At 37.4% G+C, this 24574-nt stretch overlaps 1 protein-coding gene and 1 long non-coding RNA gene across 2 annotated transcripts in view; one reads left to right on the top strand and one right to left on the bottom strand.

Moving 5' to 3' along the window:
* The window catches only part of ATP13A5 (ATPase 13A5), a 105435-nt gene extending 83167 nt beyond the window's left edge, over positions 1-22268 (top strand). The window contains exons 26-30 of the mRNA XM_025425380.3: positions 7605-7779; positions 10638-10840; positions 17578-17666; positions 20038-20118; positions 21759-22268. Coding sequence (XP_025281165.1) covers positions 7605-7779; positions 10638-10840; positions 17578-17666; positions 20038-20118; positions 21759-22016 — 806 coding nt within the window. The 3' untranslated portion in view covers positions 22017-22268. The remainder of the gene's footprint in view (positions 1-7604; positions 7780-10637; positions 10841-17577; positions 17667-20037; positions 20119-21758) is intronic.
* LOC118353291 (uncharacterized) lies at positions 20017-22638 on the bottom strand. Its single transcript, XR_004812004.2, has 3 exons — positions 22500-22638; positions 20281-20333; positions 20017-20152 (listed from the first exon to the last, which is right to left on the bottom strand). It is a non-coding gene; the product is annotated as an uncharacterized LOC118353291 (long non-coding RNA).
* Between the last annotated feature and the right edge of the window lie 1936 nt (positions 22639-24574).

Genomic DNA, 24574 nt, shown 5'->3' with positions numbered 1-24574 from the left:
AATGACATAGTCATCTCTTTTCCTTGTTCAACAATAGAAGTGTTATGAAAACACATAAAACATCAGGTAATGCAGGATATTAATAACCTTGAGAATTTCATGTAACATCTTAAAACATGAAACTGATATTGAAGTCATTTATTACATCAACCCCAAGACAGAAGTTACCAGCATCAGAGATGTTAAGTAACAACAATTTTGATTCTTCAGGCTGAAATATATATTCGTAGTCCATTAACACATTTTTTTCTGTACGTTCTTAATAGTCAGATGACAGAAACATTTTGAATCAATGATATTGCCTTTGCAGTACTGGATATTTTTAAGCAATCTGTATGATTTACTTGTGAACATGGTCCATGATGCTTTTTTTTTTAAAGCTTTTATTTATTTATTCATGAGAGACACACACACACACACAGAGAGAGAGAGGCAGAGACACAGGCAGAGGGAGAAGCAGGCTCCATGCAGGAAGCCTGATATGGGATTCGATCCTGGGTCCCCAGGATCAGGCCCTGGGCTGAAGATGGCATTAAACTGCTGAGCCACCCGAGCTGCCCATCAATGATGCTTAAAAAGAGAAAAAAAACACCAGGAAGCTCCAGGAGCTAAGCTATCAGGCAGTGGCATGAAAGTGCAGGCATGGCCATTCTCTACCATTCCTTATCTCTGAAAGCTTTTACAAACTATTTATGAAATAATTTCCTGGTATGAAATGTCCTCATAGGGTTGTGAGGATGAGATAAAACAATACATATGACGTGTACAGCAGTGCATCACACATTGTAAGCACTCATCATAAGATGGATGATATCACCTTACACCTATTCTTTCCCTTCTTTTGAAATGACTGGCTAACTCAATGAACCCTTGAACAGAATAGGACTGCACACAAGTAGGCTGAGTAGAAATCCAAAAACATGGGTAGTAGTGTTTGGTTGGATTTTTAAAAAAGATTTTATTTATTTATTTGAGAGAGAGACAGAGGAGGCAAAGAGGGAGGGAGGGGCATAGGGAGAAGGAGAGGGAGAATCTCAAGCAGACTCTGAGCTGAGTGTGGAGCCGGATGTCAGGCTAGATGGAACTCATGACCCTGAGCTGAAATCAAGAGTTGGACACTTAACTGACTGAGCCACCCAAGTACCCCAGTGTTTGTTTTTTTATCCTCTGCTTTCAAACCCGATTGTTTTTCTATCACTGAAAGAAAGCTCAGTCATCCCACAGGCAGACCATTTCCTGGTCAGTATCAGGTACTAAAATGATTTCATCTTTAGGCATTAATAACCTAGGTATTATAAACTAACATTTCATGTTTTCATCCAATTCAGACTTCTTCTTCCTCTAGATCAAACCTGATCTTTGAGCAAACAATGGGAGAGAAGGCCATGGTCCCTACTTTCCTTGTGTTGCCTACTCTCCACTTTTGCTTCAGGGAATCTGGGAGCAGTAAGAACAAAGGCCTTTTTACTTATATGGGGGTATTGTAGTTCTATCCTGTCAACTTCCCTTTAACATGGCAGGCATCTAAAATGTGTGTTCAGAAGTAAATTATACAAATTGCTTAAAAATATCCAACATTGCAAAAGCAATATCATTGATTCTAATTGACATGGGACCCACTGGTGGTTCTTGGGCTCTTCAGAGATTCCTGTGAATTCCTCTGGACTAGACTACTCCTTGACATGGGTAGTGCTTTCTCCCTCTGATTTTTCAGAATTCCTCTCAGCAACTGCCTTCCCGTGATATGTACTATGAAGCCTTTCTCTACTGATCTAGCCCCAGCTGATTGCCCCACTGGACAGATTCCTTCCAAGACAACTCCAGCCTGTCTAATTTCCATAGCTTCTACTTGATCTACCGGATAATAGATATAGCCTGCTCGCACTGCTGTCACCTGTCTCTTTCCTCTGATATTGCAACTGGAATGAGCAAGCCAATTTCTACCCACCAAAATTCTTCTGGTCTCTCCTGGAGTGGCTAGTTTGTCCTCCTTCATTGGGTTGGAGTGATGCTGGAAAAAAAAAACACAGTTCTTGCTACTCAACAAACTCCCTTTAAGGAATCTTTTAATGATTTCTATGGTTTTATGTATTCCGCACATAGACAATTGCTTGGAGTTAGAGGCATGTTTACAGGTGAAAGACCAGTATGGATCCCTCTGAATGAGTCAATGGAGATATGGCAGTCATCTCTCTTTCCATTCAGTTGCCATTTACCATTTATGGTCTTCAAATATGAGGCTCAGCAAGGAAAGTCCCAGACAAAGGAAAAGCCCCATTTAACATCCTCTTAGATGTGTTCATCTCCTACTGTATGTTAGACACATCGGTGCCTAGGGCATAAAAAGCCTGATCACTGAAATTTACAGTTCAGTGGGAGATTCACATACACGAATGAAGGAAATGCACATCAAAAGTAGTGAGTCCCAGAAAACAACAGGTGCTTTGGGAGTTCAGAGAAAGGAGAGATTATTTCTGAAAATCTGGGGTTAGGGAAGAGATAGCAGTGGAAGAAATAAATAAATACTAAGGATGGTTTCATGGAAGAAGTAATAACATTTGCATCAAAATAGAAAAGATGGGACAGATTTCAAAATTCTTTTCCCAAAAGAAGGGCACTTCAAATAGAATGAAGCAGCATGAGCAAGAGAAGGCTGGGGCATGAGTTTTTCAATTTGACCACAGTGTCATGTATGTGAAAGGAAACAGCAGGAGATAAAATGTGAAGAGGTGAGTTGGGTCAGATCACAGAGCTTGGCTTTCAGGTTGAGAACTGTTGACATTCATCTGTGAATGTTAGTAAGTCATTGACAATTGGACCATCAGTGTCAAATCACTCTCACCAAGGTACCTGCCTTTCTGGGTTCCCAGATTAGGGCTTTTGACTTCAAGCCTGAATTAGTATGGGACAAAGACAACACCATCATGTATTTAATTTATTTACATACTTGCTTATCTGTATACACCTTGTCTTGTTCCCATAAAATTTTGTGGCAACACAAAGGCAGCTAATAAAACAAGATATAATATATTAAAGGGAAATCAAGGAGGAAAGTAAAATGAAGTCGGGGAAGTCAATTAAGAAAATGTACATCTCAAAGCACAATTTGACCCTAAGAAGTTCAGAAGCCATTCTGAAAAGAATTTGCTCTAGCTGCATCTCTACTCTTTTTAACACAACCTACTCAAATTAGATCAGGAAAATAGAAGTAGGGGGATGTTTAAGAATATAATTCTCAAAAGAAAAATCTAAGAATAGAAACTCAGAAGCACTAGGGGCGAGGACAGGACTAGAACACTAAAGAATAGAAAACAGAGGCCACTTTTTTTTTTTTCCCAAGAGACCATCTTATCACTTTCTTCTTCTTTCTATTCTTACTGTTTTTGTGTGACTTCTACTCATTTGCCTTGCAAATGACCCTAAATGGTGACTCTACTATTGAATATCCATAACCTTTCTGTTTGCCTTTGCACAGCTAATTAGCTCAGCCTTTCAGTGTCTCCTTTGCAAATATTTTGGAGAGAAAATTCATTGACCCAACTTGTGTAAAATGTCCACTTCTAAGCTAGTCATTTCTGTAAATAAAGATGAGGTCATGTAATTTAGCTCTATTTAGGCCAACTACTTCAGCATATGGAAGGAGGCAGTGTCCAGAGAAGAAGACTGTAGGAGGAAACCCATCCATTATATAAATGCCTCTCTTACATAAATTTCATCAGTGCTTCAAAGACTCCCCACCTTTTTTGGGTCTTGGTCCCTTTGGAGACTCTCATGGAAGATATAGATCTTTTCACCTTCAAAATCTCATGAGGCACATTCAACAGTTTGCATGTAGTTTAGGTGAGTTCAAGAGCCTTTGGAAATTTGATGAACATGATTTCAAATGTCCTCAGTATAAAGCAAGCCAACTATTTAGAAGAAGCACATGTACATTATATCCAAATGATGCTGAACAATTAAAAAGTATACTTTGACAATAAAAATTTGCAACTGCTAAGAATTCCTACATAGCAGGCCCTGTACCAGGTTCAGTGAGGGACAGAAAGTGTGATGAGACAGGGTTTCTTCCCTCAGGTTGCTCACGGTCTACTGAGTGCATGTGCAAATGACTGGATTTGATGCAAGACATCCTCACTACATAGCAGTAAAATGAGTAATGGGCTATAGAAACTCAGAGGAGGGAATGATTAATTCTGAATGAAATATAACACTTCACAAGCTTACATTACTCTGCATGCAACATGATAGCATATATCATCACCATTTTAAGGAAACCTGGACGATTCGGAGAAGTTCTGGCTGCTGAAAATAACATACTCAAATTTTAAGGCTCCTCATATCCTTTTTAATTTACAAAATCCACACCACTTCAATGTGCTGTAGAGCAGAGAATGAGGGGCTTTATAATTAGACAGATATATTACCACCCTGTTGCTCACAAACTGTGGGTCTTTAAATAGGGACCCTACTTCTCTGAACCTGTTTCTTCACCTATAAAATAGAGATGAAATATCTATTTTGCATTGCTTTTTTCGGAAAATGGTGTTGTTTGGTTTTGTTTTGTTTTGTTTTGTTTTAATTTTGAGAGAAAGTGAGTGGCTGAGAGGGTCAGAGAGAGCATGGTAAGGTAGGAGTGGGGAGAGAATCCCAAGCAGGTTCCATGCCCAGCGGGGAGCCTGAGGTCACAACCTGAGCCAAAATCAAAAGTCAGATCCTTAACCAACTGAACCATCCAGGTGCCCCTTGCATTGCCTTTTAAAGAAATAATGTTTATAAGACACTTAGCATTGTCTATGGAACATGTCAGGGGCCCTAAAATCCTGGCCATTTTTTTATAATCAGATATGCAGATTCTTGATTAGAAAACATCAGAATTTCTAATATGGAAAAAATTAAAATATTCATTATGTAAGGACTCTCCATCAGTCAGCTGTTGCCACAATAACACTGTATAACAAACCTCTCCCCAAAACTCTGTGATTTATAATACCCACTCTTTGCTCTGTGGATAAACTGTCACTCAGCTGATCTGGGTAGCTGAATCTAATCAGCTTTAGGATGTAGATCAGTTGGTCTTGGTCCAAGCTATGGGTTTTATTCAGGTCTGCTCCACATTTTTCATTCTGGGGCCAGGCTGGAATGACAGACTTGGGCATGCTCTCATTGCGATCACAGAGTGAGCCTGGCCATGCAAACAGGCCTCAAACTTCTGCTAACATCTCTTTGGCCTGAGAAAATCTCACAGTGAAACCAAAATTAAAGAGTAGTAAAGTGCACTCTACCACAATGAGGCCAATAATTCAATCTAATACAGTCTCTGGGTAAAAGAAAAGTCAGAAACTCAGTGAGCACCTGAGAAAGAGAGGAGAGGTAGATACAAATGCACAGAGATACAATTATACCTCCCTCCATCACCCACAGCATCTTCATGTTCTCTGTAGCCATCTTCTTCCTTGAGATAGGAAAGTGGAAAGAACTCTAAGTACTGCAACCTCTGCCTTCTGTGGCCCCAAAGCACAGTCTGTCTTGACAACAGGCCACATTGTGTGCCCCTTCCTTGCATGCCATGCAATGATTTCTCAGACCAACTACCCAGAACAAGGCCAAACGTCACAAGTTAAGGGCACAGCCTCCTTAAGACTGCCCTTTCTTCAGACCTCAGCCATAAGTTCGGGCATCCCACTTGTACTTCTGACCAGCTGGCTGCAAATTTGGGGGTTCTCATTCTCCCTTCAATTTTAGTAATTCGTATCAATGATTATAGTTTTATTGTAGCACAAGGATATAAATCAGAGCCAGACAAAGGGAAAGACACACAGGGTGAAAACTGGTGGAAGGATCCCATGGTGGGAAGATCCTAATACTTTCATTGTCCTCTTCCTGGGGAGTCAGTTTCCCTTATCTTCCTGGCACATCCACGTGTGGCACAAAGCAGAGTATTGCCAAACAGGGAAGTTTACCTGAACTTTGGTATCTTGTCTAGAGTTTTTATTGGGTTTTCCTTACATACACATGATTTGTTGAATCATTGGCCATGAAGTTGATCCCAATCTCTAGCTTTTTTGCAGCATGGTCAGCTCCATATTGAGTCATCGCTTTATCACTAATTTTCTTCGGGCCCATCATCTATCCTCTTGTTCAGTATAAACCATCAGGGCTACCATGTATAAAAAGACACTCCTATAAACTCAAGAAATCCCAACACTTTAGAGGATACATCCCAGGAACTGGGAATAAAGGTCAGCCAAATTCTTTATTACCCAACCCATCTGTGCTTTCCATTGGATTTCAAGCTCTTTGGGGCATATGAGGTGTCCTCCTCATCTCTGCATACCCCAACAACCTGTAGCCTAGCATCCTCCTGGGGAAACATTGATTACATTGGTAAAGACAAAGCCTCAGATAATTATGGAGCTTTAGAGTAAATGAGTTGGAAGACTTTGGAGACCATTGAGACATTCCTAACACTTATACTTTATAGATGAGAAAATGAAGCACCAGAGATTTCATGTGATTACCCAAGAACCCATTGAGCAAACTGAAGACCTACTTTAAAGTTTATCATCCCAAACTGGATGCCTACTCCTACTGCCTTGCCCCTACATGCATGAACAGAAGCCTAAGCATATGTACCCTACTTTCTTCCTTACATCAAAGAAACCAGTGATCAGCTATAAAAAAGGGGAAAAAAGGCAACAGATATGAAGACAAGAACTGAAACATGACTATAATGTTAACCTCTGAATGTACTGTATCTAATTCCTGACCATTCCATGCTTCTTTCTTGCACTGCTCTAAACAGTAAAGTACATTCCATTTTCATCAACTTGTTAGAATATATGGCTTCTAAGAAGAATGCAGTCATCTTTTTTGTTGTGTTGTTGTTGTAATTGTTCTGTTTAATACCTGCCCATTGCCAAGCCTTTAAATTAAAAAAAAAAAAACAACCCTAAGATCAAAACCATAATACATTTTAACACTCTCATCTGGAAGCAAGATTTTTTTATGAGCTATTTTTCCTAACCGGGTCTAACGTGCTCTAGCAGTTTTCCATTTATGCACTTATTCAGGATAGAACAGAACATACCTCTAGCATCTGTCCTGGTACACTGAAGTACTCAGAGAACGTTGGCTGAATGAATAATGAAGTGAGTACTTCTTTTAAAAAATACCCAGCGTATGAAGATGAGTCTAGGCTGATGCCTTTTATTCTCCTCATCTTAACTTTCCACCTTCCCACCACCGCTGAGAGAGAGATCATAGTACTGCTTTTCCATGTGGAAGGCCACCTTTTTATTGTCTATGGCATTCCTGGTCAGTCTGGTTGTTTAAAGAAAATATTTGCATCATATAATATGGTAAATGTATTATTTACAAGATTTTTAAACCTATTACTTTTAATTTCTGAAGGTGAAACAAAAGTATGGGAGAGGTAAAGTCCGGTAGCACTGGATATGTACCTAGGCAATGTGCTTACCTAGATGTAAATCCTCATTTGTGTTTCCTGAATCTGAACCCTAATGCCAGTCTCGAAATAATACGCATCTCAATCTTTTATTGTCAATAATGAAATTGCAATAGTGGAAAATGCATTTGTTTTTCAGTGAGTTCAACTCATGCCTACCCGAAGCTGGCTCCTTACCGACCTGCAGGACAGCTCCTCTCTCCCCCTTTGCTGCTCTCAGTCTTCTTGAACACTTGTTTCACCTGCATTGTGCAAGTCTGTGCATTTCTCTATGTGAAGCAGCAGCCCTGGTATTGTGAGGTCTACAGATACAGGTAAAGTTCAGTTTTTTAAATTTTCCTTTCTGAAGGTGATACAATGAGTACCCAATGCGATTGTACAATTTGGTTTGCAAATACACACTAAATTTTTAATTAACAAAAGTTGTGTCTCCATACTGCAAAATACCAGTGACAGAGTAGAACACAGAACACAGTTATTGGGTAGAGTCCTGGAGTGAGCCATGTGGGTGGGAAAAGATCTTCACATTGGTTGTTGATATGTAGATCCAACCATTGGTTGACATTCCCTGGTGGTTTGGAGATCATATAGACCAGAAGTCAGCAAATATTACTTGTAGAGATCTCTATGGACCTGACAGTCTCTGCTGCAGTTATTCAATGCTACTGTTGTAGTAAAAAGCAGCCATAGACAATACAAAAAAAGGTAGGTGTGACTGTGTTCCAATAAAATTTTGTTTACAAAAAGAAGTGTTGAGTTGGATTTGGCCTGTGAACTGTAGTCAGCTGACCCCTGACTTAATAGATTTACTTAAATTAGTTTGAGTTTTAAAAATGAATGTTTAAAATATTAGTTGATGGTACCATTGTTCTTATTGCATTGAACACTAGACTCAGGGCAAGGCTCTTTACCTCCCTGGGTTTTAATTTCTTTAATGATAAATTAAGGGTAAAATGAGGTGAACTATACCAAAGATATTGAAACTTTATTTTTTATGACAAAGCTTGTCTGGCCTCCAAAAGGAAAGGCAGAAAGGATCTGCTTTTTTTTGAAGAAGGCTTGTACAACACTCCACTGTGATCCTAAAAGCAGCAGAATCCCAGGAATCAGTGAAAGATTAAAAACTTTCAAATGATGTCTAAGATAATCATTTAGATCCTAAACTCAACAATTCAAGTATTACTTGAATTCATTTAAGTAGAATTCATTTTTGCCTCAAAACCAGATTTTTCTCCTAACTGGAGTACATATACTTAGAGAAATAAAAGTGTAGTGTAGAATGTAGAATTCATTTTTGCCTCAAAACCAGATTTTTCTCCTAACTGGAGTACATATACTTAGAGAAATAAAAGTGTAGTGTAGAATGTAGAATTCATTTTTGCCTCAAAACCAGATTTTTCTCCTAATTGGAGTACATATACTTAGAGAAATAAAATTCAGATTGAATCCAAGAGCCAAGTTGGTATAACCCAAAGGGTGATGGATATAGGTAGTCCTGCCTCTCTCACTAACTAATAGCTATGCCCTACTAGACCTTAACTTTCTTATCTGTGATGTAAGTATAATGGGGTACACTTTTATATTAAACTCTATAATTTAGGCCTTCTCTCTGTCTGTCCCCTTTGTGCAAAAACACTTTGTGACTACTGATTATTTGTTTCTTTTTTTTTTTAAGAGATTTTATTTATTTATTTGAGAGAAAGTGAGTGAGAGGCAGAGCATGAGTGGAGGGTGTGGGGGCAGAGGGAGAAGCAGACTCCTCACTGAGCAGGGAGCCCAATGCGGGCTTGATCTCAGGACCCTGGGATCATGACCTGAGCTGAAGGCAGGTGCTTAACCAACTGAGCCACTCAGACATCCTGATTATTTGTTTCATTAGTGCATTCAGCAAACATTAACTGAACATCTGCCATATGCAAAGCACATTTCAGGACCCTAGGAAATCCAGGATAATAAGATTTACATCTATTTATTTGGAGCTAATTTCATCCCTAACCAATTATAAGGTAAAAAGTTTCAAGTGGAACAAGAAAGCTGATAGAAACTAATTTGTGAGTTTGATTATTTAAAAACAATAAACATTGCAAATAGATCAATCTGGACTGAGAAAACCCATCTCTTAAATATTTTTCTGAGCAAATATTCTGTGTCATTTCTGTGTTAGGTGCTAAGGATTTGTAAATTTGAGTAAAATAATAACAAAATAAAATCAAAAGAGAAATTTCATATTCAAGGAACTCTCATCCCAGAGGCAGAAAATAGAAATATGCAAATGAATAATTGCAGAGCAATGAGCTAAATGCAGCACTAGAAGTGAGAACGGAGGGCAGTAGTTAGGCTTGCCAGTGAATTAAAGACAAAGACATTCAGATAAAGGGATGCAGAGAGAATAAGGCCCCTGATGTGTACAAACTGATACTTGAGGAACAGAAAATATTCCTATATGTTTGGAGTATAAGGAACACAGGAGAATTGGCCAAAGATAAAGGCAGGATGGCAAATTGAGACCAGAGTATGAAGGTCTTCTGAACTTGCCTGAGAAGTTGTGACTTAATTAGCAAACTAGAGCCATAGACACTCAAGCAAGATTCAAATTTAGGGACTAAATTAGTAGGCTTACATTAGTCCACAGAAGAGAAAATAACAGGGATGCCAGGGTGGCTCAGTGGTTGAGTGTCTGCCTTTGGCCCAGGATGTAATCCTGGAGTCCCAGGATCGAGTCCCACATCAGTCTCCCTGCATAGAGCCTACTTTTCTCTCTGCGTCTCTCATAAATAAATAAAATCTAAAAAAGAAGAGAAAACAACATGCACAGGCACACATGTGCACAACACACCCTGCCATGCACACAGATGCGTGCGCACACATGCATACACAGGCACTCATGGTCATTTATTCTGAATTGAAAGGAACACCATAGAAAATTATCATTCAAGCCCTTCCAAGACAGGTCACTTGTTCTAAATGGAATGCTAGACAAAGAATAATTTTGACTCGTTTTAAATTTTATTTCTGCTTTGTCATTGTAAGAGGTGAACAAAATATGTCTTGGTAGTTACTGGCTGGAACAATTTGAAAGCTGAGATCTCATGGTAATGAAAAATATTTTTTTACCACCACCTGGATAAAAATAGAATAAAAAATCCCATAAATACTGGTAATTCTTTTGTAGTAAATGCTTTCTGGACAGCCAAAGTAATTTCTCAACAAATGTGAGTTTGGAGAGAAATGGGACTGGAAATGCAACTCTGATTCCTGGTTCAATTTTAAGTTTTGAGAGTACCACACTGTGGCCCATCACCACCATTAACTGCATCATGGTGGCATTTATCTTCTCTAAGGGAAAGCCATTTCGAAAACCCATCTTCACAAACTGTGAGTATACAAAGTTTAATTTTTCTTTTCATATTTTTTTTTCCATTTCCTCACCCTCCCAGAGTTGCAACTCAGTGGTGAAAGGATGGCTGAACTCAACAAAATTGAGTGCTGAAATTTTTATTGGTTATATAATGCTGTCTTGACTTGATCTCATTCTTCTAAGTTCCCTGTCCAGTTACCCACCTTTTTCATTATTTTGTTCAGCTTTCTCCATTTTCTCAACTTTATCTTGTAATTAAAAATATAATTCTGTTTCACTTTTTTAAAAAAACATTGAGTATTGAAGGACAATTTTCATAGGGGTTAGAAGCCTGGGCAGAAACCTCCTCATTGGCAGATAAACATATGCATGCATTATTAAATGGTCTCATGAGTCCTGTCCCATTGTGAGTCATCAAGAATGATTTTAAGCACCTACAGAAATGTCAAGGTACTTTGTAAAAGACCTGCTTTAAAAAAAAATAATGTATTTGAGAGAGAGCGTGTGAGAGCACATGAGAGAACAGAAGTGGGAGAGAGGTGCAAAGGGAGAAGGAGAAGGAAAAGCAGATTCCCCACTAAGCAGGTAGCCCATGCAGGGCTTGATCCCAGGACCCTAGGATCACGACCTGAGCCGAAGGCGGACACTTAACTTACTGAGCTACCCAGGTGTCCTTGTAAAAGACTTTCTAATCAATTCAGATACTCAACCTCTCCATAGCTTTACAGCATTGGGCAAGTTACTTTAACCATTCTGTGCATTTCTTTAATCACCAAAGAGGATGAACATATTCTCATATTTTTAACCATCTCTCTTCTTCTCTGAATTGCCTATTTACATTTTTTATCCATTCTTTTTCAATTAGAATGTTGTTATATTTCTTATTTATTTGTATGAGCTGTTTATCCCTTTGTGATTTTACTCTCATTACCTTAATGCACAGTTTTTTCTCATTTATTTAAATGAGCTGCTTATTCCTTTGTGATTTTTCTTCTCGTTGCCTTTATGCACAGAGAGTTTTTTCTCACAGAACCAGGTAATCAGGTAGATTAATTTTTGTCTAGCTTTTTACATTTCTTTTAATGCTTTTTAAATCTAATGTTAATATTGGCATATAGTATGAGGTAGAGATCAAAGTACTTTTTCCAACTAGTCACTAGTTTTGTCAGCAGATTTTATTACTTAATATTTCTTTTGATCATTTATTTCTCAACTGAATATAATGCCACCTTTGACATACTTACATATTCATGTATTTTTATGGCTTTATTATATACACAATGTATATTATGTGAGTTTTCATATTATATCTAAATACTTTTTTAATTTATTTATTTTAGAAAGAGAGAGCATGAGGTGGGGAGGAAGAGAAAAGGGGGAGGGAGAGGGAGGGTAAAAGAATTTCGAGTACACTCCCTACTGAGTGCAGAGCCCATATCAGAGCTTGATCCCAGGACCCTGCGATCATACCTGAACTGAAACCGAGAGTTGGTGCTTAGCCAACTGCACCACCCAGACATCCCATATTATATGTGTTATATATTTACAAATTAAATTTTATGTAATTAATTAGTTGCTATGCTATTTTTTCTGTCTCATTAATATACCAGTCTCTTCTTGATATAGCACTATATTTTAAAAGTCATAGTTTCACTTATTTAGCTATAGTTTTTTTATAATATATATATTTTTAAGATTTTATTTATTTATTCATGACAGACACACAGAGAGAGAGAGGCAGAGACACAGGCAGAGGGAGAAGCAGGCTCCTTGCAGGGAGCCCGACGTGGAACTCGATCCAGGGTCTCCAGGATCACGCTCTGGGCTGAAGGCGGCGCTAAACCGCTGGGCCACTGGGGCTGCCCTAGCTATAGTTTTAGAATACATTGTAATAAGTAGTAAGATTGGTATATCTTCATTAATCTTCACTTTTCAAAAATTTACTTCTGTTGCTTGCTCATCCTTCCAGATAAACTCTAGAACAAACTGTAAGGCTTTTTTTTTTTTTTTTTTTAAGATTTTCTTTATTTATTCATAAGAGATACAAAGAGAGAGAGAGAGAGAGAGAGGCAGAGACACAGGCAGAGAGAGAAGCAGACTCCATGCAAGGAGACTGATGTGGGACTCAATCCTGGGTCTCCAGGATCACGCCTTGGGTCAAAGGCAGGCGCTAAACCACTGAGCCACCCAGGCATCCCTATAAGGCTTTTTTTTTTTTTTTTTTAATCCCTTTTTGAATTCTGATACTTTGGGAAAAAATTATTTGTTTATACAATTTAGTTCTCCTCACATTTAAAGACATGTCATCCTTCTCCATTTGTTCATGCTTTCTTTTTTACATCTTTTATTAAATATTTGTCACTTTCTCCATTATAGATCCTAAACATTTAAGAAACTTATTTTATGTTTTTAAATATTTTTGTTTATATTGTGAGTGACTTTTTTCCCATTATATTTTTTTAACTGTTTATCACTAATACCAGTAAAAGTTATAGTGTTGTTTACCTTTATTTTCTATCCAGAACCCTTTCTGAACTTTGCTATTCATCCTTGATTCTTGAGTGTTTTAGAAAGATAATATCATCTGCATGTAATAATGTTCCCTCTTCTTTTCTAATAACTAAATTGCTTATTTATATTTTCTGTCAGTGTGCAGTCCAGAATTTCTAAGATAATATTAAATAATAGCCATGGTAGCAAAGCACTCTACTCCTTAACAAAAATACTTCTAATAGTTTTCACCTGTAAATATGATTTTGAATATTGGTTCCAGGTAGATTTACATCATGTAAAGAAAATACCCTTTATTTTCATGAAATCAAGAGTATGTCTTTAAATCAGGAATGGGAGATGTATTTCATTCATCTACTGAGATGAGTATGGCTTTTTTTCATTTTATTCATATTCTTGAGCAAAACCTACTTATTTCTGATGGATTATACTTTTGCTAAATTGAGTTTTATAGTTTTTTAATACCTACATTTTATATTGGATTAGTCTGATTTTTTTTATAGTGTTTGTTAGGTTTCAGTATTAGACTTGAAAATTCTTTGACTTTTTCTTTCCCAGGAAAAATACTTTATAGATGGAAATAATCTATTCTTGACAGTTTGCAAGAACTCAGTAAAATCATCTGTCTCTAATTCCTTCCTTTGGGGATCCCTGGGTGGCGCAGCGGTTTGGCGCCTGCCTTTGGCCCAGGGCGCGATCCTGGAGACCCGGGATCGAATCCCACGTCGGGCTCCCGGTGCATGGAGCCTGCTTCTCCCTCTGCCTGTGTCTCTGCCTCTCTCTCTCTCACTGTGTGCCTATCATAAATAAAAAAAAAAATAAAATAAAAAAAAAAATAATAATTCCTTCCTTTGAAAGATTTTTTTAAAGGATTCATTTAAGATATCCTCTTTTTAAACTTTTTGCAATAATTTTTTTACAGATAGCTCTATTTCATTGAGATTATTGAGCCTTAGCATCAGATTTTGTGTGATATTTTCTTGTAATTTTAATTCCCTCTATAACTCTTTTAATATCTTCTCATCCTGTATGCATTGTGTATTATTTATTCTTAGCAGAAATGTATTTTTGCTGGCTTTCTTTAAAAATTTAATAATTCTCTATTTTCTAACTTATTAATATTTGGTTTTCCCATTCTTTCCCCCTTATTACTTTCTCTGAAAAAAAAATGTAATGTTTGAATTGACTTTGTAATGTATGTGTTTTCTTTTATTTTGTGAAATTGGAAAAGCATTCAAGATGAATAATTATAGTTTGGTTTATATTCTTTACATTTTCGTGTGTCTCTACTTATGACTGAATTTCCTCTTTGACTCACTAATTTCAGAATAGTGATTTTTCATTTTCAAGTGGGCAGGGATTTTGTTTTCATTCTCCTACTACTCTTCTTCTCAATAGCTTATAAATAAAATGGACTTGATTTCTTTTTGACCAATAGATGTTTAGAATTTTGGTTTAAATTTGTATGTTGGAAGGGAATTTTCATTTAAATTTGGTTAATAATTTCTACTTTTATTGTCATGATCAGAGAATCTAGCCAATAAAATTTCTGCTTTGGAGAATTTACTACAGTTATACCATCTCATTGCATAACCTGTAATCTCTAATTTTCTAAGTAAGTTGTAGATATTAGAAAAGTAAGCCCCATTCCTCTTACTAAGTTAGAAAGATACATTTACTACATTAAACTTGCTTTAATAATTATTTACACTCTTTGTTCACCACCACCCCTTTTTATAGATAGCTGTTTTGTCAAAGATTTTGAGAGCGTGCTAAGATATTCTTTAATTTTATATTTCCTATAAACTTCTTCCTGAATTTCTTATATTTCTAAGTTTTGATTCAACGTTTGATAATGCCCTTGGTTTTTGTCACAACAAATCAAGATTTCACTTTCTGTTTTAAGGTTAATTACTGATAATTCCTGTTTTAAAATTGTGAATATATTTTATAAGGAGGGTATGATATATTGCACTGGCTAGTACTTTTATTTGATTAATAGCTACAAAATCTTTTTACATAAATTGAAGTAAGTGAGAATTGGATTAGTTACATCATAGTCACTTAGAGCTTGTGGGTGAACTCAAGCCCTATGTCAAATATAACTGATAATTTTAAATAAAAAAGTTTTATAAACAAATAGTCTAACAATATAATAAATAATGTACTCTCAAAAGTCCTTAGGCCTACTATTAAAATACCGAGAGATTTTATTTTAATATAATGGACAAGTCTGTATCTTTCTTAGTAGACTTTGACAGGAGATCAACTTTATGATGATGAGATATAAAAAAAATACAAATTTAATTTTTATGGAAACAGGTGTGAATATTTATGATCCCTTCCCCTTCTTTGTCTGAAAACAACCTGTAGTGGCTTGCCCAGGGCCTGTCTTTCCAAATTACTTGTGCAAAAGGAGTCCCACTCTTTCAAGTTTCCTCATCAATAGCAATTGATCAGAGGAGGCAATATTCATTTAGTTCTTCATTGTTTTCCAGTTAAAACTGAATTAAATGAGGGCCTTCTAGTTTTGCTTCCATAATGGTCATTTGTGCACACACATGGCCTGCTTTTCAGATCATTAGTCTAAGGACATTGTGACATGCTTAGCACTCAGCTCAGTTGCTGTGACAGCCAGGCCTTCATCAGCATGGACATTTGAAGCATCATCTTCTTCCCAGCAGCTGGGTCCCTGGGACATGAAGACAATGAAATAAATGAAAAATCTATATAGCCATCTCCAGGCTCTTCTTATCACCAAGTTGCTCAGATCATTTTATTTTGGGAGATAACTGATCCTACTGCTCCTGCTTTTCTTCTCTCTGCCTCACACCCCTCCCAAGCAAGCCTGGGTAGTCTTCTGGGAGGTGTTGCATCTGGCTGTGTGTGTGTGTGTGTGTGTGTGTGTATACATATACATATATACGTGTGTGTGTGTGTGTGTGTGTGTATAGTGAAGCTTGGAAGAGTATGAAGGAGTGTGTTGGTGCACAAGAGTGAAAACAGAACTCTGGTTCCTTCAAAAAATAGGGCCAGCTGTAGAGGGGTAGTCACCTCTGATTGCTGATTGGTATAGACATATATATATCGAGTTGGGGACTGGCAGACCATAAACACTGGAATAAAGGAGGTAGAGAGAATATATGAGAAATCTACTTTATAGAAATCTAGAATATACTAGAAAATCTAGTTTGTTCGTGAATTGTAAAGCTCGTAAGAATCATTTATATCATAGTGACACAGATTAAATGCTATTGTTTTGGTCTGAAGGTGCTAATCTTATCAAAAATATTTATAAGGCCCCATCTACAAAGTGCCTAAAAGCTCTAAAGACACAAGCATGGGTGAGGTTGGAGGGCTAAGAACAGTGGTGTTGACACAGTGCATCCTGGGAAGTTTAGCTCCCCAAAACAAAGCCATTTGGGCGGGTTGGAGAGAGAGAACCCAGCAGACGTACATGAGAGTTCCTCATTCTTTTAGTTCAGAGTCCTAAACAGGACATACAAAGTCATTTTTAAGTGGTTACAGTCTAGTAGATACATAAAGGAAGATCTTGCAAAGCAGAGTGGCACATAGCCATACGAAATAAACTTTGTAAGAGAGGTTTAGAAGTCTTTAAAAAGAAAATGGTATTCGAATTTGCCTTCTTAAGAAAAAATGAAACTTGCCAAGACAGGAAAAATATTATCTACACAGGGTATGTTTTCAACAAAGGCCTCTGTGGAAGTGGCAGGTTTGTGATTTAACTTCCCTAAGATACCTAAGGAAGATCAGAAATCAGACTGTGGAGGGCCTTGACTGTCAATCAAAGACCCCTGGACTTTATTCTCTAGACAACCAAAGAAGAATGAAGTGGTGCCAAGAGGACCGACTATCCACTCACACATGATTCACTAGACGTGTAAGGGCCTAGAGAGTCAGGCTTCTTTGGTGACCAATTACATGGGCTGGTCCCTGCAGGATGTCCCAGCTCCCCCGGACTTCTCAGCTGAGATGCCTCCTTTATGGAGTTTACTATATAGTTAATTGGCAGTTTTCTGCTCCTCGCCTTTGAAAGAAAGATGTTATGATTCTGCCTTTGTCTTGTAAGCATTAGAACATATTTTAAAGCATATGAGGATATATCAAAACATCTGAAGATGTATCCGGTATTTGCCCAACAGAAATCATTGATTCTGCAATGTGTGCCAAATTATATGAAACATTCATTTAGCATCTAAAAATAATTTTGGTGTTTCTTCAGATATGTTTTCATTTCTGCTGATGTCTGCCTTGGGCCTCACAGTTTTCATTCTGTTTTCTGACTTTCAAGCTATATACCATGGAATGCAGGTAAGTGCTATTCATCATCTCATTTGCAGTGACTCGTATGTATGATGGGACCATATCTGCACCATAATTTGCAAGTTAGTTATTACCATATTCTCTCTGACCATTGAATATTGTGAGGCTCTTCTCATTTACTAGAGCAGCAGTTCTCATTGACCTGACTCTCACATGCTGCCCTCTGATTGTTTTCAGATGATCTATATTATTAATTGAGAACATTTATCCTATTCACACCTAAAAATACTATGTGTGGATAGTTTATCCTTCCATGTTATACTAACATAACAAATTAATGTATTAATACAATAACTAATTCTTCAAGTTTAATTTTTTAACATATACTAGAAGTCCTTTATAATGTAGCTACAAAAGGAATAAGAAAAGGCAGACTTACAGGCCAATCCTGTTCTGTCAGACATCAACTATAGGGAGTTTTATTTCAGTGGACATCACTTAATCCAGGGTGCAGTGGGTTAAAATAAAATTTATGAAGAAGTCATTGAACCCATTCTTGGAGCCAGCATTGTGGGAGAAATAAAAGAAAGAGAAGGATTGGCTTTTGATTTGCAATCTATAGTTTTATTGTGAGGATGAGCCACCCTCAAGAGAAATAATGGCATGGTCACCTGAGACCACCCATGCTTGAAGAGGGTATAACATAGAAATGGGAAGAATACAGGAGGGAGGAACTCTCGTAGGGCCTGTAGCTATCATGGGAGGCTTTGTAGAGGAGGTGCAACTTGATCTGTGCCCAGAGGATAGGTTAGATTTTGCTAGGTAAGACGTAGGGATCTTTCCAACCTGGAGAACAGCCTAAGCACAGAACTGCTGAAAGAAACACTTCTGTCTTGGAAATGCAAAAGAATGTAGGGTCACAGAGATAAAAATCAAAAGCCAGGCTTGTTTCACAGAACACTTGAAAGACTGGCAAAGATGGAGGCAACATGCTGTGGAATGTGGGGAAGGCATGGCTAGATGAAGGCAGCTGGGGACAGTTGGGATCTCTCCTGAGAGCAACGAGGTCATTGAAGACATCCGAGCAGTTTTTCAGCAGGGCTTTAAAGACTAATTAGCCGATGGTAGGAAGGCTATATGCTAGAGCAGAGAGGCTGTGGGCACAGACACAGTTAGGAAATGAAAACCTAGACCATTTAGTCACTTACAAGACATCATGAAGCTTTAGAGTATATTTGGCACTGGAGCTCCATGGATGAGTAAGATTGGATACCGCTTTCAAGTCATTCAGGGGCTGGGAGGGAAGACCATCCCACAAGCAGATAATTCCAAAGTAGTGTGGCAAATGTCTTCTGGGCCAAGAGATGGAGAAGAGACCTCCCAGACCAGCACGGGGTGAAGGGCAGCAGGGAGGGCAAGGGCCAGGTTCTCTGTGAGGATCTGACCTGCTGCCACATCTTGCAGCCTTCTCCATACAGCCCTGCCACCCAGGTGCTGTGTCACAACCCTCAGAAAGGCTGGCTGTACTTGCAGAAGAAAATAACAACATGCTACTTTGAAAAAACCAGCATCAGACTAGGGATGAGAATTGTCGGTGAGCATTTAGACGCTGCGAAGGACCTGAGGCTTTAGTCCTAAATGCAGCTAAGTCCCTGTCCTTTACTTTGGGTCAGAAAGGGCACGTGTGACTAGTCTTTTGCTATTGATGCAGCATGGGAAGTTGCAGTGTTCACACCTATTAAAATAATCATAGTTGGTGGTCAGTATGTACCCTTTATCCCTAAAAGGAAGTGGATTGGGTGGGTTCAACTTTCATCAAGCTGTTAGATTTAGGGCTGCCAACTCTTGTTCAGAAAATGTTCACCTAGTTTCAAAAGTAACTTGAACCTCTGTCCCCTTAATGTTTTACTCATGTATCAATTTTACTGAATAAATTCCAAGTAGATCTTACTTTGCAAGGATTAGAAGCAATAATATTATTAGATGAATGACCTAATCTTGTATTCTCTTCCCTCTATTTGAAAAGACAAAAATGAAGAGGAACACACAGGTTCCAAAGTGTTTTGTCTCATGTCTGTGACCCAGAGCACATTTACCAAATGTCTATTGTCAGGCAGTGGAGGGAGCACAGGCCAAGAGGCAGCTGGTTCTCAATTGAATTCTGGCTCTGCCATTTATTGATTGGCTTTGAATCCTTGGCCAAGGTTCTGACCTCATCTGTGAAATGGAGAAAGTAATGCCTATCCTCCAAGCTCAGAGAATTGTTACAAATATATAAATTAAACAAGATATTTTTTTTCTTTTCAAAATGTAAGGTATGCAACGTATAAAGGTATTTCTTTTTTATTTATTTTATTTATTTTATTTTATTTTTATTTTTATTTTAATTTTTATTTTTTTGGTATTTCTTTTTTAACAGCTTATCCCAACCCTGACATCATGGAGGGTTTTGATTTTGGTGGCAGTCCTCACCCAATTCTGTGTGGCTTTCTTTGTAGAGGTAAAGTAATTTCCGTATGCTTCTTATTCTCTCTCTAGGGAAATAAATAAAGGGTCTTAGTCTCAATACATGCTTCTTTTTTAGAGCAACCTCTTTTATCCCCAAAAGTGATAGTTATTAATGGTTTGTAAAATTTTTACATGTTCACTTTGGGGGAAATACCTTGGAGAGTGATTTAAAATTCTCTAAAGACTGCGGAGAAGTGCTCTCAGGATCTGTAGCATAGAAAGCAAAACATCAAATTAACTCTAATTTTATTTCCCATGAAGGCATTGTATTGTATTTTTCTAGTATTCTCATAAGCTAGTAGAGACAAGACCAGGTGACCTACCAGCTCTAAAATTCAATGAGACCTTTCGAGTGAAGAACTGTCTTCAGAAGGGCTTCCTTAATTAAGAGAGAAAGGAAGCCATTGCTCATTCTAGTCAATTCTTACCCTTGAAAGTCTTCCCCTATAGCATTTTTCTTCTACTCAGTGTCACTAAATGACTTCATCTACTCAGTGAAAGGCTTGAGTCGAGCACTGATTTTTTTAAAGGGAAAGTTAAAAAAAGATTCATTTATTTTAAATGAATGGGAAAAGGAAGCAATCAAATTTAAAAATATACATATTTATATATAATAAAAATATATAAAATAAATATATATATATACACACACATATCATTGTATACAAGGAGTATAAAATTTCTCATAGTATTTAAGGAATTCAATTTTTGAGACTATATACATTTTTAAATAATCCAAAAGGAGAGAAAAAACATACATATGAAGGTAGTCATTATAGTATTATTGATGGTGGTAAAATTTTAGACTCAACTCATGTGTTCAAAAGTAGAGATGTTTTTTTGTTTAGTTATACAGCAATTTGAAAATATGGTTTATGATCATTATAAGTAATTATTAAGGGATGCCTGGGTGGCTCAGTGGTTAAAGTGTCTGCCTTCAGCCCAGGGCGTGATCCTGGAGTCCTGGGATCAAGTCTCACATCAGGCTCCCTGCATGGAGCCTGCTTCTCCCTCTGCCTGTGTCTCTCTCTGTCTCTCTCATGAATAAATAAAATCTTTTTAAAAAAGTAATTATTAAGACCATAGCTACAAATTATGACAGAAAGTCTAGCATCACCAAAAGTGGAATGCAAAATTTGACCATTTCTATTATAAAGAAAAAAAGAGGAATCCCTCCCCCCCTGCTCCCCCCACCAAAGGAAAGCAAAACCATTTGATTCCTGGAGTTCATCCATTCATTCAGAAAACCATTATGTGGCAACTCACATGTGGCATGTGGCAGGTAGCAGTGATATTTTTTTTTCTTTTCATGATTTTGAGTACATTATTTTGTTATTTCAGTCTGGCAGTAAAATACTTCTAAGTGAATCACCAGCCAGGATTTAGCTAGGACATCTGTAGAAATGAAAGGCTGTAAGCTTTGGGCAGGTTTCTATGAACACAAGTACTCTTCCTTCTCAAGGGGAAGAATCAGGGACTTCGTGGGGATGGCAGGGAGAAGCTGCCACAGAAGCAGCAGTAATGAGTAGGTCTCAGAGGAAGGCCTGGGGGAACAGAGCACCGTGGTGAGCAACCTGGCTGCAGGTGAAAGTGGAATCATAGTTTGATGGTTTTCTCCGCCTGATTTCTCAGGATGTCATCCTTCAAAACCGAAAGCTCTGGCTATGGATCAAAAAAGAATGTGGATTCTCTTCTAAAAGCCAGTATAGGAACTGGCAGAAAAAGCTCGCAGAAGATTCCACCTGGCCTCCCACACACAGAACAGATTATTCAGGTGATGGTGAAAATGGATTCATCAATCCTGGCTATGAGGACCCTGAACAGATTCCAAGAGCAAAATCAGAATTGGGAGGCCAAACCCCGGAAGAGCATTTTTGGACGAGGCTGTAATCAGAATTGTTGTCATACATGCTTCACATCTCCTTGTCCCTTGAAACGGAACCATTGTGGAAAGGTGATGATAGTCTACCCTCTTCTCTCTCCATTCCAGTGGAGAGGAAGTGCATTTCTCAAGGTATTGAACCTTGCAAAAGAGAACTTTATGCTTATTTGGATTGTATCCTCTGCTGTTAGGGAAGAGAATGCACTTGCTCGATTATCTTTTTCTTCCCCCTAATAAATTATTCAAATTGCATAGCATTATCCTGGCTCAAATGCACAAGTTTTCATGTAACTGAAATTAGGGGTGTGAACATTGTAGAACAAAGGAAAATTGAAGAAGACTTTGATCTTTGAGAGTTTCACCAATATATTTTCATTTGCATCTACAGAAATAAAAGAATTTGGGGGGTAGGGGGAAAGCATATCTCTCAATGAATTGTCCCAAGTTTACTTAACCTTATATTCAGTTGAGAAGATCATTTACATACATACCTTTCCCCAATGTTACAAAATTTCTCTTTTTGCTTCTTTTGTATTGCTTTCACAGAGAAACAAGAATTGACATTTACTTCAGAAAAGTAGCTCTAATTGTAGTTAAGTGTGGGTGTGGAGAGTGATGGAGGTGTGTGTTAATTGCATATAATCTTGGCTTGGGCACAGTTTATATCTAAGCAAACTCCACCAATGTTGGCATCTCCCAAAGTATATTGTTTTGTGGTCAATGGGCTAGAAAATCCTGAGTAAATCATGGAGATAATGGGATAAACTGTTAAAGTATACTTTTTACTTAAAAAAGCATGGCACTTCTATTTATTCTTTGCCACTGACAGATGAAACCTCAAGTTCTAAGCTGAAAAGTTGTTTCAAACTCAGCGTTGCTCATCTTAAAAAAAAATACCCATAATGTATGTATCTACAGCATGACAATCATCGGGCTGCTAACCAACCTTAAGTTCCCTTTCATCTTTTTGTTATCTAAGTCAATTATTAATGGCCACATTAATGCCACAAGAAAACTTACATCCTCTGCAAATATATTCGGTACACAATTATCTCTAATATATCAAGCTCACTGTGACCTTGAGAGGACATATATCCCTAGTGAACATTTTAAATTAGCTACTAGTCTTTCCTTGTAACAATAAATCTGATTTTGCCAATTTAAGATCTTCATTGGCGCCAATTCCATCCCATGAGTGCCAATGATGTGTCTACTACTGTGATGTATGGATTCATAATGCCTTTACAATTCTGGAATCTTTAGGATTGAAAAAAATGTTTTTAACATTTCTGCAATGCTTTGCTGTAAATAATAATACATATTATGTTATACAAGCCAGCAGCATAAGTGCCAATTCCTATAAAAATAAACCCTCTGTATTCACATTTTATTTGCTTTTTTAACCTTTTCTTAGATGTACAGCTTCAAAGAGTGATAATTTTAAAGTTTTAAAAATTTTAACTTAGTGACTACCAATGAAAGATCAAAGGATGAAAAGATTTTTCGATTATTATTAAGAAATGTATGTCAACTTAAAATATCTAGCAACTCAGTTTCCTTGAACTGGCATATTTGTATTTAGTAATTTGACCTTTAGAATCAAAGATTTAACTGATACACCATGACATCTAAATAACATAAAAATATTTTTAAAAAATCATTATTCAATAAATATACAGCTTCCTCCACCCAGTTTTCCAACAATATATTTGTTATTTGATAGATGATATTTATTTCACACAACTTTGTATGTGTGGGGGGATGCATGATAAAATTGAACTCTACACCTGACTTTGCTAAAAGTACTCTCAGAGAACGGTTTAATAGTCTTGGAAGAAATATGTGACAAAAGCACAATGAGCATGACCACACATCAAATGATTACCTACAGGAAACACAAACTGTACAATTTTAATCTGCGCATCACCAAGAATGGCCATTTTTATGGGAAGACTAATGACTAACTTTGTGAACTTTCCTCTCAGGCTGAAAAAACCACTGTAGTCTGAAAAATATGTGTAAAATGTATCCTTGAATTCAATTTAAAAGTGCATTTGTGACATAGCATAGAGAGGACTATCTCCTGGAGTGGAAATGTCTAGAGTTCTCTAGAAAGGTTCTGCTCCCTCTCCCATTGGCTGGTATGGTAATTCCACCATACTTGAGTCTCCTACCTTAGGTAAGATTTGCCGTCTGCAGTCATCCTTTACTAAAAAAACAAGTACACCTTGGGAAAAGTAACACATTAAATGGCTGCCATCTTCATCCTTATTTGTTAATCTTAGAAAAGTGGTTTATTATTATTATTATTGCTTGAAAGAAGAGCATAAAAGGAATGGGAAACTTAATTTAGAATAAAAATGAAGGGGTCATTTTGGATCATGGTATCTGGTAGAAATATACCTCCCAGAGGACCAGTGGAGAAAGGGGAAGTTTTGGGGTTATCTGGAGACAGAACTGGTATCATAAGAAAGAGAAGAGATTAGTCAGGGAATAAGGAAGAGAGATAGGGTCTCTACTGGCCCTGAATCTAGTACATTATCCCTTCTGTCATCATTCTTAACCC

The sequence above is a fragment of the Canis lupus genome, chromosome 34, assembly GCF_003254725.2.
Source record: "Canis lupus dingo isolate Sandy chromosome 34, ASM325472v2, whole genome shotgun sequence".
NCBI lineage: Eukaryota > Metazoa > Chordata > Mammalia > Carnivora > Canidae > Canis > Canis lupus.
The sequence above is the reverse complement of the archived record's forward strand: the minus strand, read 5'-3'. Positions and strand labels throughout refer to the sequence as shown.